The following is a 14,034-nucleotide window of genomic DNA, read 5'->3' on the forward strand; positions in this document are numbered from 1 at the left end:
AGACCAGCCAGAATAACGTTTGTTTAAGTTTGGTTATATTCACTAATGACTTATTTTGGTTGATTAGTCTATAGATTGGTGTATGTAGATAGTGTTTAAGAACGAATATTGTTTTCGCCCATAAAACTACCTTGGTTACTTTAATGGTTTTATGATTACTTCTACATATTTTACTGTTTCCGAGCCTAATTTAGTATACATTTCTTAAAAGAATATAAACATTAAAGTAAATTATATTATTTTATTAGTTACAATATTACAGTCATACTACAATTATTGTCATGAGTTCTGTCTTATTAAGGGTAGAAGACACAGCGCTTAAAATCTTTTGAACAGGTTGCTAATTATAATCATTACATATTTTCATACGAATGAGCAAACAATTTGTTTAATGCTAACTGACATGACTACTTTTAAACAGTAGCTCAACACCATCCAATTTTCATCCATAACCATTCACCATCAATTTCATTCCATCATGAAAACTTTGAATTACAGCGGGCTGACATGCTGAGACATTAGTTGATTTTAAGTCTCATAGTGCCTAGTAATTACGCTGGCTACAATGCCCTACAGGTGAGTACGACAGAGCTCACACAATGTTGCTTGGCTGTAGAAATACATATCTACTAAAAAGGCACCTATCCACATGGACTCTCGCATACGAGAGATTTACCAATAGTATATCATTTCCGAGCTTAAACGTAAACGTTAAAGAAAAAGAATGGTTGTTATTAGTGTATTGCTTTTATACTATGACTGTCTAAACCAGAGATTTTTTACTCATAGAATTTCACAATTTTGCTGGTTCCGGTGGATCTTTTTTTTTAGGTTACGCAGTGAAAGTGCATTAAATCTACCGCCCAGCCATCGCAGGGTTTATGTTGGGGTCACCGTGCCTCTTACGACCCCTATCAACTCACCTGCCTACATTTATAGGTGAAGTCAAGCCAATATTTTAGTACTTTATTATCAAAGCAGATAAATTTTCGTGGGCCACGCTTACGACTTGTGGAGCCTCATTTTTTGGTTGGGCCAGCGTAAACTCCCGTCAAATCTCCCATGGACCCTGGGTATCCATCTGGCCCACTTTCGGAATCAATGGCCTAAAAAAAGGCTACTTACTTAGTTTTAAAGGTTCGTTAATTTTTTTTCCGAACTTAGTTATCGGCTTTACTATTTTAAAATGCATGTGCCAATTTCTATAAACGATCTTCACCGCTATCATCGTATTCTTAGCAAAATAGACCAACCAGAAAAAAGTATTTGGCATCCTTACAAGTTATTTTGATTAGTTTATTCTTACCAGTAACGCTTAGCTAGCAATTGGCATAGTTTATTGGAATGTGCCGTGTAAGGACTGCTTGACTCACCAGCCTCCTTCCCGCCTTTGACGCAGATGCCGAAGCCATGCGAGTCGGCGGGGTCCCGGCTCATGGTGACGGTGCGCGTGGCCGGCTCCGGCGGCGGGGCCGCGCCCCCTGACGAGTATGGCCGCTCGCGCTCCCGCTCCCCGCCCCGGTATATCGCCTGACAACAACACATTACCGGTGGTCACGTTCTTTCGCGGCTAAGGTCAAATTTTCGTGAGTATAGAGTGACCTGGTGGTATCGATTGTCTTTAGAGTAAAGTTCACGTGGATTTGTAACGCAAACAAATCAATTATAGCAACTTATACGGAGAGGTATAACTCTATGCGTGACTCAGAGATATATTACTTCCAAATTTTATTCCTTGTCTATAGATTTTATTTATTTTATATTAAAATAGAAATCATAATCAGTTTCACTCGCTAATGTTATTTTGCATAATTAGTTGTTTTTATTACATTAGATGGTTTATTTACATTCTTTAAAATTTAGAAACTTCCTAATCTTATAATTTCGTACATAGATATATCATATAACAAATGTATCTATTATATAGAAAAACCGAAAAATATATTTAACTTTTCAAAACAACGAACATTTTCCTTTAACCTTTCCTAGAAGAATAGAATGCAAAACAATATCTTTGTACGTGTTAAAGACGTAGCGAAAAATGTTTTCCCGATATTGTCTCGACTCGGTATTTGCAGGCAATAAAACGCAAGCCCCTTTTTACGTAAACAATGTTTCTCGAAACGAATATTGAAGATCTCAGAGGAAGTATGTGACCGAGCCGCCGCCCTGTGTCTACGTTACTACGACACGGGCCCACTCAGCTGCTACGATCACCACTGCTACGAGATGGCTACATTCACTTCATACTTTATCGCTTGTTGGTTGTATATAAAAACTGTGTTATTGTTGTATTTTGTTCATGATATACTTTTTGAGGAAAAGCCTGAAAATGAGTAAATGACAAATAATTTAAACGAAGTGAGTATCAAAGTGGGTGTAAGAATGAATACCGGTAAGACTAAAATAATGACTAAATGATTATGTAGAATATTTGGAAGACTATATGTCTCTTGGGCTAGTCATCTCCATAGAAGATTAAATGATAATAGAAGTTAATCACGAATCGGTGAAAGAAATCCAGGAAACAGCACACAAGGTGGAAAGACGACCTCAAATTAGCAGCTGAACCAAAATGAATGGTTGCCTAAGTCAGGCAACATTGGAATTCATTGGAGGAGACCTTTGCCAAGAGACACGTCGATCTAAGAGATATTTAATACTTTTGTTTCGATACTTTATTGTTCAAATTATTGGGAAATGTTAACTTTGTTCGGAATAAAGGGCTTTGTTTATTACTATATATTTGATGCAATTTTATGTCAACTGCAAGTACTTGTTTTTTTAACTTAAGGAGCTTTGTCGTGTGCTCACGTATTCATACATCCGTTTTGATTGGAGCCTACGCATTTCCCCTAATACTTTTAAAATATATTTTAAACAAAACCCTGCCATTTGAAGGGCAATAATTAATTGTTTATTAATATAAATTACAGTGGCGAAGCGTCCATACACGCCGATTCCTACCAGGTTACCTTTTGTAAATTAATTTAAAATAATAAATGAAAAACATAACTATATAACTGGAATAATAATAGTATATTCAATCAAGTCATCCTATACTTATTCCATTAAATCAATACTTCAACGATTACGGTACATAGTTCATATTATTTATTATTATCAATTCGTTAATGTGTGTGTTCAAAATATGTGATTATTTGTTAAATTTAGAGTTTAGACATAATGTTTATGTTAGAAGCAAATTATTATGTATTATGATATTTTACAGATTTTAATTTATTGTGAACAGCGTATTACATGATACCTAATTGTAAAAAAAAATATTTCCTCGGGTTACCTTTGAAAATTGTCACCCTTCGCCACTGATAAATTACTAGCGGCGAAAAGTAAAATTTCCAAAAGGGAACCCGTCACAGCATATACGTCTGCAAATCGTTCTAATGATAATTAGATTGTACATAAAAGGAAGCCGGCAGGAATCGTGATACATGGACCGTTCGCCACTGTAAATTACAATAAAGTAAGGGTAATAGTAGTTGATCAGTTATTTACATAATATTAAAGTAAACTTCGTAAACAAAATACAGCTAAGTTCAACAAGTGTTTTCTTAAGTAATCACTCGCAAAGTACCTGGCTCCCAGAAGGCCACTCTGACAGTTCACAAAACTTTGAGCGAGTACTTTAGTGAGTAACCATTCTGGAGTATGATTAATTATGTTATTTTTTATATACTCTGAATTATCTGTTTCATTATTTTCAATTCAATATCAAGCTATCGCGGTGAGTGTAGCAAGTTGAATTAGTTTATTATCGTAAGTTAAAGTTGTCTTATATTCATGATATTGGTATAAGTATTAAAGAAATAATAAATAAATACCTCATGATTCGCGGTGGAATCCAATTTGAAAAGCACGTTAAAAGCACAGCGTAACTGGATCTTGCTACTCTTAAGCACATCACGCACACTTTCAATACCATCTAAGCTTTCATTGCGATCACTGGAGCCCGCTCGCGTGCACTCTCACAACATAAATAACTTCGGTACGTGATTCATAAAAGTTGCTCCTTCGGACTCCGCTCGAAAGGATCGAAAACATTCGGTACAAAATGTGCCCTCGAATTACATTCGCAGAAGTTTCTAGAAATTTATCGTAATACGTCACTGCTAACCGCACCTGGGTAACACCACGCCGACGTCGGCCGTAAATCGAAATATTGCTTACTACGAAAAGAAATAAAAAACTAGGCGTTACTAGGCCACGGGTGACGGCATACTAACGAATGGTAGAACCGACCACCATAAAAATCGAAAGCTCAAAGTTTTTAACACGATTTATTTTATTGCATAGCAGTGACAATGAGTTGCGTTGTCGACTGCGTTCGACGGACTACCACCATGACAGTTCCGACTACGATGGCCATGACATGTGGGCTTGGTGTGGACACGCCCAGCGGAACAACATTATTGCCGGCAATAAATAAAACATTAATTACTTTACAGCAAGCAATAAGTGGGAGTGACGGATAGTTGCCGTCACAACTCTAAACGTAACTTTGTGCAGCGCTAACTGTATTGTCGGTTTGAATGGGCTCGTTGATAAACCGCGAGCGTTGACTGACGGCACATAGTGAATTACTCTGTGGTAATGTCCATATAATCGGCACCTAAACGGTCGACGCCGCGGTCATGAATAAAGTAGTGGTATCGACTGGTGCGACCTCACCCTCGAATAATTTACACATTCATGTCACCCGCGGCACCTTCGCCGGTGCCACACGTTATGCTATTTTTGGAATTTTACTTTAACGAATGTCTTCGTGGTGAGCTTATTGATTGGTTTAACGTGAAGACGATTCAATACGTTTACGTAATATACCTTTGAATGAGTTTATAACGTCAATAAATAAAAAGGGGTTAGCAATATGAAAGACTCCATACATTAATTTTATGATATTTATATGATATTTCTGTTTACGTACATGGTGGGTGGTGCTGCTGGGGCTGCTTGCTGGTGAATGTCTCCTGGTGGTGAGTGGTGCAGGCAGTGGCGCAGGCGGATGCGAGGGCGGGAGCGCCTTGCCCAGAGCCGCGGCTCCTCCCTGCCCGAACAACCGCAACACCTGCTCTGGCGATATCGGCCGCTTCTTGCCGTTTGTGGCACTTAAGTGGTTGGTGCTGTTTCTTAAACTCGCCGCTCCTGCTGTTACAACCAAAAATGTTGGTAAGTAGTTCAAAGGTAACTGCAATAAGTATCTTTTAATACTTTTACATGATTACAAGAAGCCCAAAAGGAATTCTGTTTTATTAGGTTCTTGAAAAATAATCTTTTGTCATCACACTTATCGTTTCAAGACCAATACCGTCGTCAATTTGTCTGTTACGTCATCTAACTTAGTAGACTATAAGAATACTTGTCTTATAATTACCACATCAAGAAATACCATGTATAACCCAGATTACGAGATACCTGCACTGTTAGCGATGTTAGTAGAGCCGAGATACGGGGCGCGGGAGAGTTTTCCCGAGTAGTGGTGCTGGTAGGAGGTGTGGTGGCCGTGCGAGGAAGCCGGCCGCTCGACGATGGTGTAGCTGGTACCGGGCGGGGAGTAGTAAACACCGCCGCGAGCACGTGCGCGTGCGTCCTCCGCCTCGTAGCTTTGCCGGTTGTCCTGCAGCCACTACACATATCGGTTTCCACAACATAAATAACTAAAGAGATAAAGGACAAATTGCCGGAGGCCCAATAGTCGCATTGCACATTCCCCCTCCTAGTAGAGCGAACCGATATTGCCTTTGGCTATAGGGTGTTGTGCCGGTGGTAATCACGTACTACCAGGTAAATGACATTCCATTTCCTATCTTACTACAGAAAAAATAAAATAAAAGTAGATTATACACTTTAAAACTACGAAGTTCGGATTAATCCAAACACGCTGATTTCGAGAACATGGAATCGCATTTATAGAAATTGCCAAGTTTAAGTACAAATAAACTGAACTTCCATAAGAATTAAAAGGAGGATTAATTTGTGTCGGTACGTTGATTACCACCCAGTTCAAGATGAGATGACATATTTAGTTGCGGTTGCCGCATTTTCGCCCTGAGTTTTCGCCAACACGCATAACAATTTTACGCGTGTTTTATGCGGATGTGAACTTAACTTAGCGCATTATATTATCATAAAACGAAAAAGGGTTACCAAAGTTATGGACTATGGTAGATAATTAACTTATTTTATAACAACGTCGAACTTTACTACTACTCTAAATATGTTAACCTGAATACAAAAGAAATATTCTAGATTCTTAGTGTCGTTTGCATAACATAAGTTAGTAGTTATACCTACTTCTATAGAGTAATGCTCAATATATTTTTGTAATTACTACTTTTTACGGTTTTAATATTTGGGTCAAACTAATGCACCTTCCTAATCGCGGTAATGACTCAAAGTTAAACTTTACGTTTAACACGCGACAATGCGCAATTTCAGGTGGTGTAATATCCGTGGCACTTATTTAAAATACTCAAGAACTTAGCTTAAAGAATTAAAAATCAATACCGTAAATTTTTTATAATCGTCATTTCGACCATAAATTTGTTAGGTTACTCTAAACTATTTTATTTTGGCATTTTGAATGTTAAGTACGTATGCTAGTTGGAATTGTTGCGTTTATCTATAAAACTATTACATACTGAAACATATATATTATAAATATAGAGACTACAAATTAATTTATTTACTTTACCATATATTCTAGTAAGTATAGCAAATGTCCAAAACCAAGCGAATACCTATTCCTAAATAAGGTATTGTTGTATTATGGATTTAACGCATTTAGAGCATTTCACAACAGCTTGTGAAATCCTGACTGCATAGAAACGTCCTTCAGAAGATTATAAAGGATTTCCAGCCTTAGTATTATTAGTTACTACATTCATAAGGGTATGCTGCATGAACAGGCGTCTATGTAGTTAAGGCACTTCTCCGAGTAATGGTTGAGCAATTCATAGCTACTTGGCGGTGCGACGCGACGGGCGAATTACAGGCGGGAATATGCGAAGATTTACGAATAAATTCTTAAACAAAAATCTGAGACTTTTTGAAAATATAGAACTTCTAATAATATATTCTTTATTGAATTGTCTATTACTAGTTGAGATTTAAAATGATATGTACTTTGGGAAGAGATGCATGGGATCAAAACCCTTAGTCGCATTTTCATTATGATATTAACGAAACAATATACACATTATAAAAAAAATATAGAACCAAAGTAGCTAACAATAACATGCTGCAGAAATACGACAATTTTTTTTTTTTTTTTTTTTTATAAATGTCGAACAAATAACTTCACAAATACGGTTAGTACACTGTTTTGCTGGGGGGAGGGCTTTATCCATTTTGATATTATGGAGGTCAATAGCTTAAGGCACTAGGCGAAGAAACTTATGCCTGTTTCTACAATTATCTTTACACAAAAATATAAAAAGATGACCTGTGTTACAAGATCTTCACTGAAATAATGATCTGCATCATTGAATCATTAGCAACAAGGTGTTAATTAATTATGAAACAATAAAGTTAGTTCATGTTAATAAATATCTTAATATAGTTTCATTTAGCAACTGTGAACTAAAATAATATTACACATTGGATTTTCTGGGATAGATCAACGGTAGCGACTGTTCTTGGCGCCGAATAAAGCGCTTAATCTAAAGTTCGTTGGCTACGTTTTCTAGCACTAATTTTATCCGCTAAACTATACGGGAACTTGTCGATAACACGCAAACATATTGTTTTTAATATATCTGATAAGGCAACCTGTCTTCACGCTGAAGTCAAAGAAAATGATCGATATAATTAATTATGCACAATTATAGGTGTAATCATACCATATTATGATATGTTTATAATTATGCTGACCTGACTTATTCCCTTGTCCAGTTCCAGCTAAAGAACTCAGTATAATGGGAGTAAGGTATACGAAGAGAATTCCATACTCAAACGTGCTTTTAATAAAAACGGTAGAACTAACGAGGCCGTAGTAATTAATTACTTACATAATTTTGACTTTACCCACTACTTAGTATTATAAATGAGTAACCTGTTGTGATCGCGAATGCCTAGCGAGATGGTGCGCAGGCGGATGCTGCGGTGTGGCGGAGCGCGTCCAGCCGTAGCCGTGCGCGTACGGCGGTGGCCAGCGCGCGCCGAACTCCGCCAGCTCCGACCCCTCCGCCGCCTCCCCCGACCTCATGCCGGGGGTCACCCCACACACTGAAACAATACACAGCCTCACTAATAGTTTCATAATAAGTTTTCATTAAAACCTTTTGGTGACAGTTGTCCATTACTATGTACGTTAGTTGTAATCATAAAGGATAGTACGTGCTGCAAACATATGTTGATCCAACATGCATGGCTGAGAAATAAATGCAAAATACGCTTGAAATCTGATAAGAATGTAAACAGCTATACGGTTTTAAACTTTCAATAAAGTTGCAGTTGATATACATGGAGATGAGAACGTGACCAAACAATCACACGCTGTTGAAATAAAATGTTCATTTTGAGTCATTCCGCTATAGTACTGCCGAGATTAACTCATGATGCATCTCACATAACATAACGACCAACATTCCCCGTCCGTGGTGTACTCTGACTATTCATAAGAACTTGTGCAAGCCACGAATAAAAATATTTTTCGCTTTTTGTTTGGCTAACTAGAACAAAGGAAGCGTAACAATGACTACGGGTAATACGGGAAACGAAACTATTCAGTAGTTAGTAATTCATTATAACAATACATTGAATTAACAATGGTTTCGTTGTGGATAATTTTCGTTTATACAGTCGATTCGGATCTGGAATAGAACAAATTATATTAAAAAAAGCAACACAAATATTTTTTATTGGAAATACATTATTTTATGAATTGTACGTTCCACTATTTTGTGTCAATAGAGTAGTATAGTATTAATTAGGCTGATAACAAACTAACTACTTTAACTAACGCTGTGGTCGTTACACCTGGGCACGGTCCGATTTATGAGTGTGTCGAACCGATAGCTAACACGGCAAAAACATTTTTCACGAACTTCCATACTTCATTCAATATTGGGGAAAAGAATAGTAAGCAGGCTATTTTCTGGAACAATATTTTACTGGCGAAATCTGGGACGGACATTTTTCCAAATAAAATGTCAAAAAAAGGTCAGTTAGTAGAACACGTGTTCATTGCTCCGAGTTACGGCACAAAAATGTCAAACAAAAGACGTACCTTTGTTCTTATAGTTTTCATATATTTTCACCACAATACGTGTCATCCCCTTTGATAGATGTGGACTATTATTAGGATTTATATTGACTTTTTTTATAAGTAAATATCTGCTGTTTCTAAGATATTCAGTTATGAAACCCGATAAGTTCAGATAGTCGCGGAACTGATTTTTATTCTTGCGCCGTCGGTTGGTATCGAACAGAGGAAAATGTTTTAATTAAATGTTCATTGTAAGTAAGGGGTATTTAAATAGAAAATATATTTCCTGCGATAGAGTACGAGCTCCGGTGTCGCGTAGTGGCGTACGTCCGGCGATCCTTTCCTCTGCAGACATGTTTATATCCCGGTGAACGCCCTTGATATATAATTAACATAGAAAATAAACAGAGCTACATTACACTTGTCTAAAACAAGGAAACAGACTTTTTTAAAATTTTGTTTTAATGGATATCCGAATTTCATAAAAAATCTTAGTCCTTATAGGTTACACTTGGACAGATAAACCAATATCCGTAAGTAATTTGATTCAACACCAAATACGCATTGCGTAAAATCAATGTTAATGATGCCAGTTATTGCGAATATTATCATAGGTAATAAATAAACTACATGAATATAGTTCAACTATTAAATATTCACTAACCATTTACTTATTTGTCTTCTTTTGGTACTTGCATTACAATAATATAATTAAAATAAAGAAGAACAATGTCGTCGCATTTTATGTGTTGTTATTGTTCACAAATCCATAATTCTTAATCAAAGCTTAAGCTGAGTATATAAGTATACCTAAGCGTCAGCTAACTACTTAGTGAAGTTTGTGAAGGCTTCGCATCCCGATATTAGTTGAGCTAATATTATGTCACAACTAATATGTCGGACGTGCCGACCATAACTAGGTTTCGCCACATGTTATATATCTTTCCTTAGAGATTCGAATACATAGCAACATATTATATGTTAATATTACGCATAGGTCATATAGAAAACAGCATAAGAAAATAAATGCGTGGAATGCGCTAATGTTAGACGTAAAACTAAGTTTGACATATGTGGTGGGTTAACATTGCAATGCTGTCATAATTTAAATTTATATATTTTTTAATGTGGAAGAACTTCTTCAGAATAATGTCTTTACTGGAAAAAATTATGCTCGTCTAATATGTTTATTCAGATATAGTTTCTGTGTGTGCCAATTTTTATCCAAATCCGTTTAACAATTTGAGCGTTTACTTCCAACAAACTTTCAAACTTCAAACATCAAAACCTTACAAAGTTTCGGATTTATTATATTACGCAGATTCTTTTCTCGTACCTACGTTTCATCTTTGCACCACCTCAGGTCGTCCTTTAAATACTTTGAGTAAAATGCGAAAAAAAAGAAAATCCTCTATAAATAATGTTAGGTCGGGTAAATGGCAATAGACTAGCCCCATATTACATGAACCTACGATAGCTGGCGAAATGCGGGTATGTTACATCTCTGCCTGCCCTAAAATAATAAAGACGTGAAGCTTTGTATGTTAATGTTGTTGACATTTGACGCCAGCTAAAATGTTACGTCGCATCATTGGCTGATCGAACTGTATCCATCAGCTATCGTGTCGGTTGCATAACCTCCGCACTGCAGACCGTATGCTCTCCACTGTCCACTCATTTAGATCAACGTCACTAACTTGTCTTTCGTGTTAAGTATGTCCACGGAGTATCAATCAATATATTCATCTGCGAAGTAACAGTGTAATAATAACAAATGTAACAATGAAATATAATATTATTATTATATTTCATTGTTACATTTTTACGCTTATGTAATTAAAAACTAAGTACTAAAAATCAATCAACATCCATCCTTCGCAATATAATTTGAAGGCAAACAATATATATTGGAATATATAATTATGTGCAATAGATCAGTAGCAAATTATAAAGAAAAATAATGATGACGTCAGTTGTAAAACTTTCCTTTAACGCGCTTCTACTTGGCACATTTCGTGTTTGGTAAACAAATATTTTCAGAAACTAAAGACGTTTGTTTTGTATCACATCTCGAAAATGGAGTTTAAGTTGGTTTAGAATCAATATTCCATTTAATTTACATAACATTTTCAGAGATATTTACGTGGTATAAAATCAGGTGGATTTGTATTAGTAAAGTGAAGTAACCCTTTAAGGCCCACCTAATTTTAAAATCTTCATAAAATCGTTTTATAAAAAAATGAGAAAAAAACAATTGATTAAATTATTAATTTATATACTTATTATTAATTTTATTGTATGTTATGTTGGCGATCCCTAAATAAAATAAAATAAAAGCATAGCATTACATATTATATTATTTTATAATAAAAGAACTAAAAAAACGTTTTTTTGTGTTTTGTGTACATTACACTTTGGCACTAAGACACAAAAACAATGACATGTATAGTGGGCCTTGTTAGGAACCGGGCTTCCTTCGGTCACACTACCTTAGACTACTAAACTAATTTATACTGCCATGAAATTCTAAATAAAAAGCTAAACCAACCAATAATATTTATCAAAAAACTAACAAAAAGTTAAATCAAAAATAGGGTTCACAAATGCTTGAAAAAAATATAAAAAGACAAATAGAAAAAAGAATGATAAATCCTCAAAAAAACATCGTCTTTGGCAATCTCTCTTAGCATCCATAAAGCATTATGAAACGGTCAATAATTTATCTAAAGTAGGTACCTAAATTCAGCATGCAGATAAACCGCGAGCAACAGTTGACGCTTTTGACTATATTGGAAGAAATTGCTTGAGTGAGTCCAATTTACTTGTGATAATTTATCTGTAGCAACTCCCAAGGATGGACGGCTGAGACTTTGGCGCGGCGCCAAACTGCCTCTGTGTTCAAATGGCCAACCGACTCGCGTCCCCGTTGTTTTATATCGCTTTTACTCCGTACCATTTCATAGCTAATACATTTTAACAACGGACGTATTACCGTGGAATACGTTATATGATAATAAAATGTGTGTGTTTGTGTCTTCCGATCCAATAGCGTTAGTTTTATTTAAAACTAAAACTCGTAATTTGTTGTAGGTTTATGTTTTGTTTCTATCAACCACTAATATTATTTTGTACTTCTTAAATAATAAATACGGGATTATTTGCAACTTAAAAAGCCCGAAATATGCATGAAGATATGAACGAAATACGCCTAAAATATCCATGAGAAACGTAAAAATATGCAACATTAATTAATGAAACGGATCGACCACTTCCCTACAATGTGTCAACCACATTGTAGAAGGCCGATGGCTGACACATGCGTCATATTTATGAACGCGTACTGGGCCCTTATTCTCTATCTCACACGCTATTTTGACAGTGCGTAACAAGCACGCAACACAACGCGTCATGTTTAGGACTATAGAGATTTGGCTTACAGAATACCATTCCACGCATATTTCTCGAAGATAACATGACACGGCCGCGTTACGCGCTCACACTATCATACAGAATAAGGGCCCTGCTTGTGTGGACTGTTCTGCCAATTTTGCTTACTATTTCTAATTGCTAGGGGTACGAAAAGGTAATGATTCTTGAGAAGGTTGTGCTTACTTACTACTTATTTTGCGAACATATAAATTAACTGCTCTAAACAACTGTAAAAAAAACGATTGTATTTTTTTCTTCTCTATATCACACATACTATAGTTATACCTTAAACTGATTTTGAAAAAAGAAACACCAGAGTTTCTTGTCCGTTATCGTCTAGTGAGAACTGCTTTCCGAACTCGTAGTAGAGTTAATATTGACGGAATCTAAATAATATGTAACATTTTACGGGGTTAAATAAATTATTTCATTTCAAGAATGGTAACTAATTATTAGGCTTCTTACTTAAAAGCAGTAACGACAGTTTGCGGGAGCAAAACAAACACCTCATTTAAGACGTTTGAAATGTTCCGCATTCATTAGTAGGTATTTTACTTATCCTAATGAAAAGTAGTTATACAATATCGCCTAATATGGCGTAAACATGCACCATCCCATGATTTTAGCCGTTATACTCGTATAAAATAACCAAAAATGTCGGAATTATGCAAATTCAATTACATATATGCCCGGTCTCAATTAATTAGTAATTGTGTTTAATAATTTTTTTTAATAAATCTCTTGGTTTTGTTATTTCCGTCTTGAAACAAAAATATTTATTTATTAGCCAGTACATATGTAGATACCAGTATACTGTACTAGTTATATTCATATTTATGTAAAGTCCTTTTTATGTAAAGTTTTTATCATGTTATGTTCACAGTCTTCTATCAATACTGATTCCATCGAAATCTTTCCAATTTTTGCACCCTCAATATTTTTACGGTTGTATCTAAGACTAATCCGTTGAGATCATACTTCATCTGCTAGCATTTCCAGGTCTCTGTTCCAGATTCACTTGGGCTTCGCAATCCTCGAAAATGCACTTTTTTACGACGCCTTATCGAGGTCGCGAACTCAGGGCTTACCATTCAATAATAAAGAACCACTACTTTTTAGTTCTTTCTGCGAGTTGTTTTACGATAGGTATTATTTCAAAATCGTTAAAATAATACGGATTCTGATATATTTTGTTACCTTTTTAAAAAGGCATATAGTAAAAGATAGTCACTATAATATAGTACAAATATAGTATCTTCTGTTGTTTTTTATATTTTAAGGAATCTATATTAAAATTCAGTAACTTTTTCCACAAATAAAGAGCGCGAAATAAATACAATCATACTCGTATATCATTTATAAACATACTGGAACAATAG

General features: G+C 35.6%; 1 protein-coding gene across 4 annotated transcripts in view; it reads right to left on the reverse strand.

Annotated features, from left to right (window-relative positions):
* LOC115448269 (whirlin) overlaps positions 1 to 14,034 on the reverse strand; it is a 72,947-nt gene that overhangs the window by 42,480 nt on the left and 16,433 nt on the right. For 3 of the 4 annotated variants that reach the window (XM_037441701.1, XM_037441700.1, XM_037441698.1), the window contains exons 1-5: positions 9,248 to 9,360; positions 8,072 to 8,244; positions 5,434 to 5,644; positions 4,946 to 5,166; positions 1,374 to 1,530 (exon numbers count right to left, since the gene is read on the reverse strand). In XM_037441701.1, the coding sequence (XP_037297598.1) occupies positions 1,374 to 1,530; positions 4,946 to 5,166; positions 5,434 to 5,644; positions 8,072 to 8,244; positions 9,248 to 9,293 (808 nt within the window). In that variant the 5' untranslated portion in view covers positions 9,294 to 9,360. Of the gene's footprint in view, positions 1 to 1,373; positions 1,531 to 4,945; positions 5,167 to 5,433; positions 5,645 to 8,071; positions 8,245 to 9,247; positions 9,361 to 14,034 lie in introns of those variants that run through there. The other variant, XM_037441699.1, reaches the window with a different exon arrangement.

The sequence above is a fragment of the Manduca sexta genome, chromosome 23 (assembly GCF_014839805.1).
Source record: "Manduca sexta isolate Smith_Timp_Sample1 chromosome 23, JHU_Msex_v1.0, whole genome shotgun sequence".
Lineage (NCBI taxonomy): Eukaryota > Metazoa > Arthropoda > Insecta > Lepidoptera > Sphingidae > Manduca > Manduca sexta.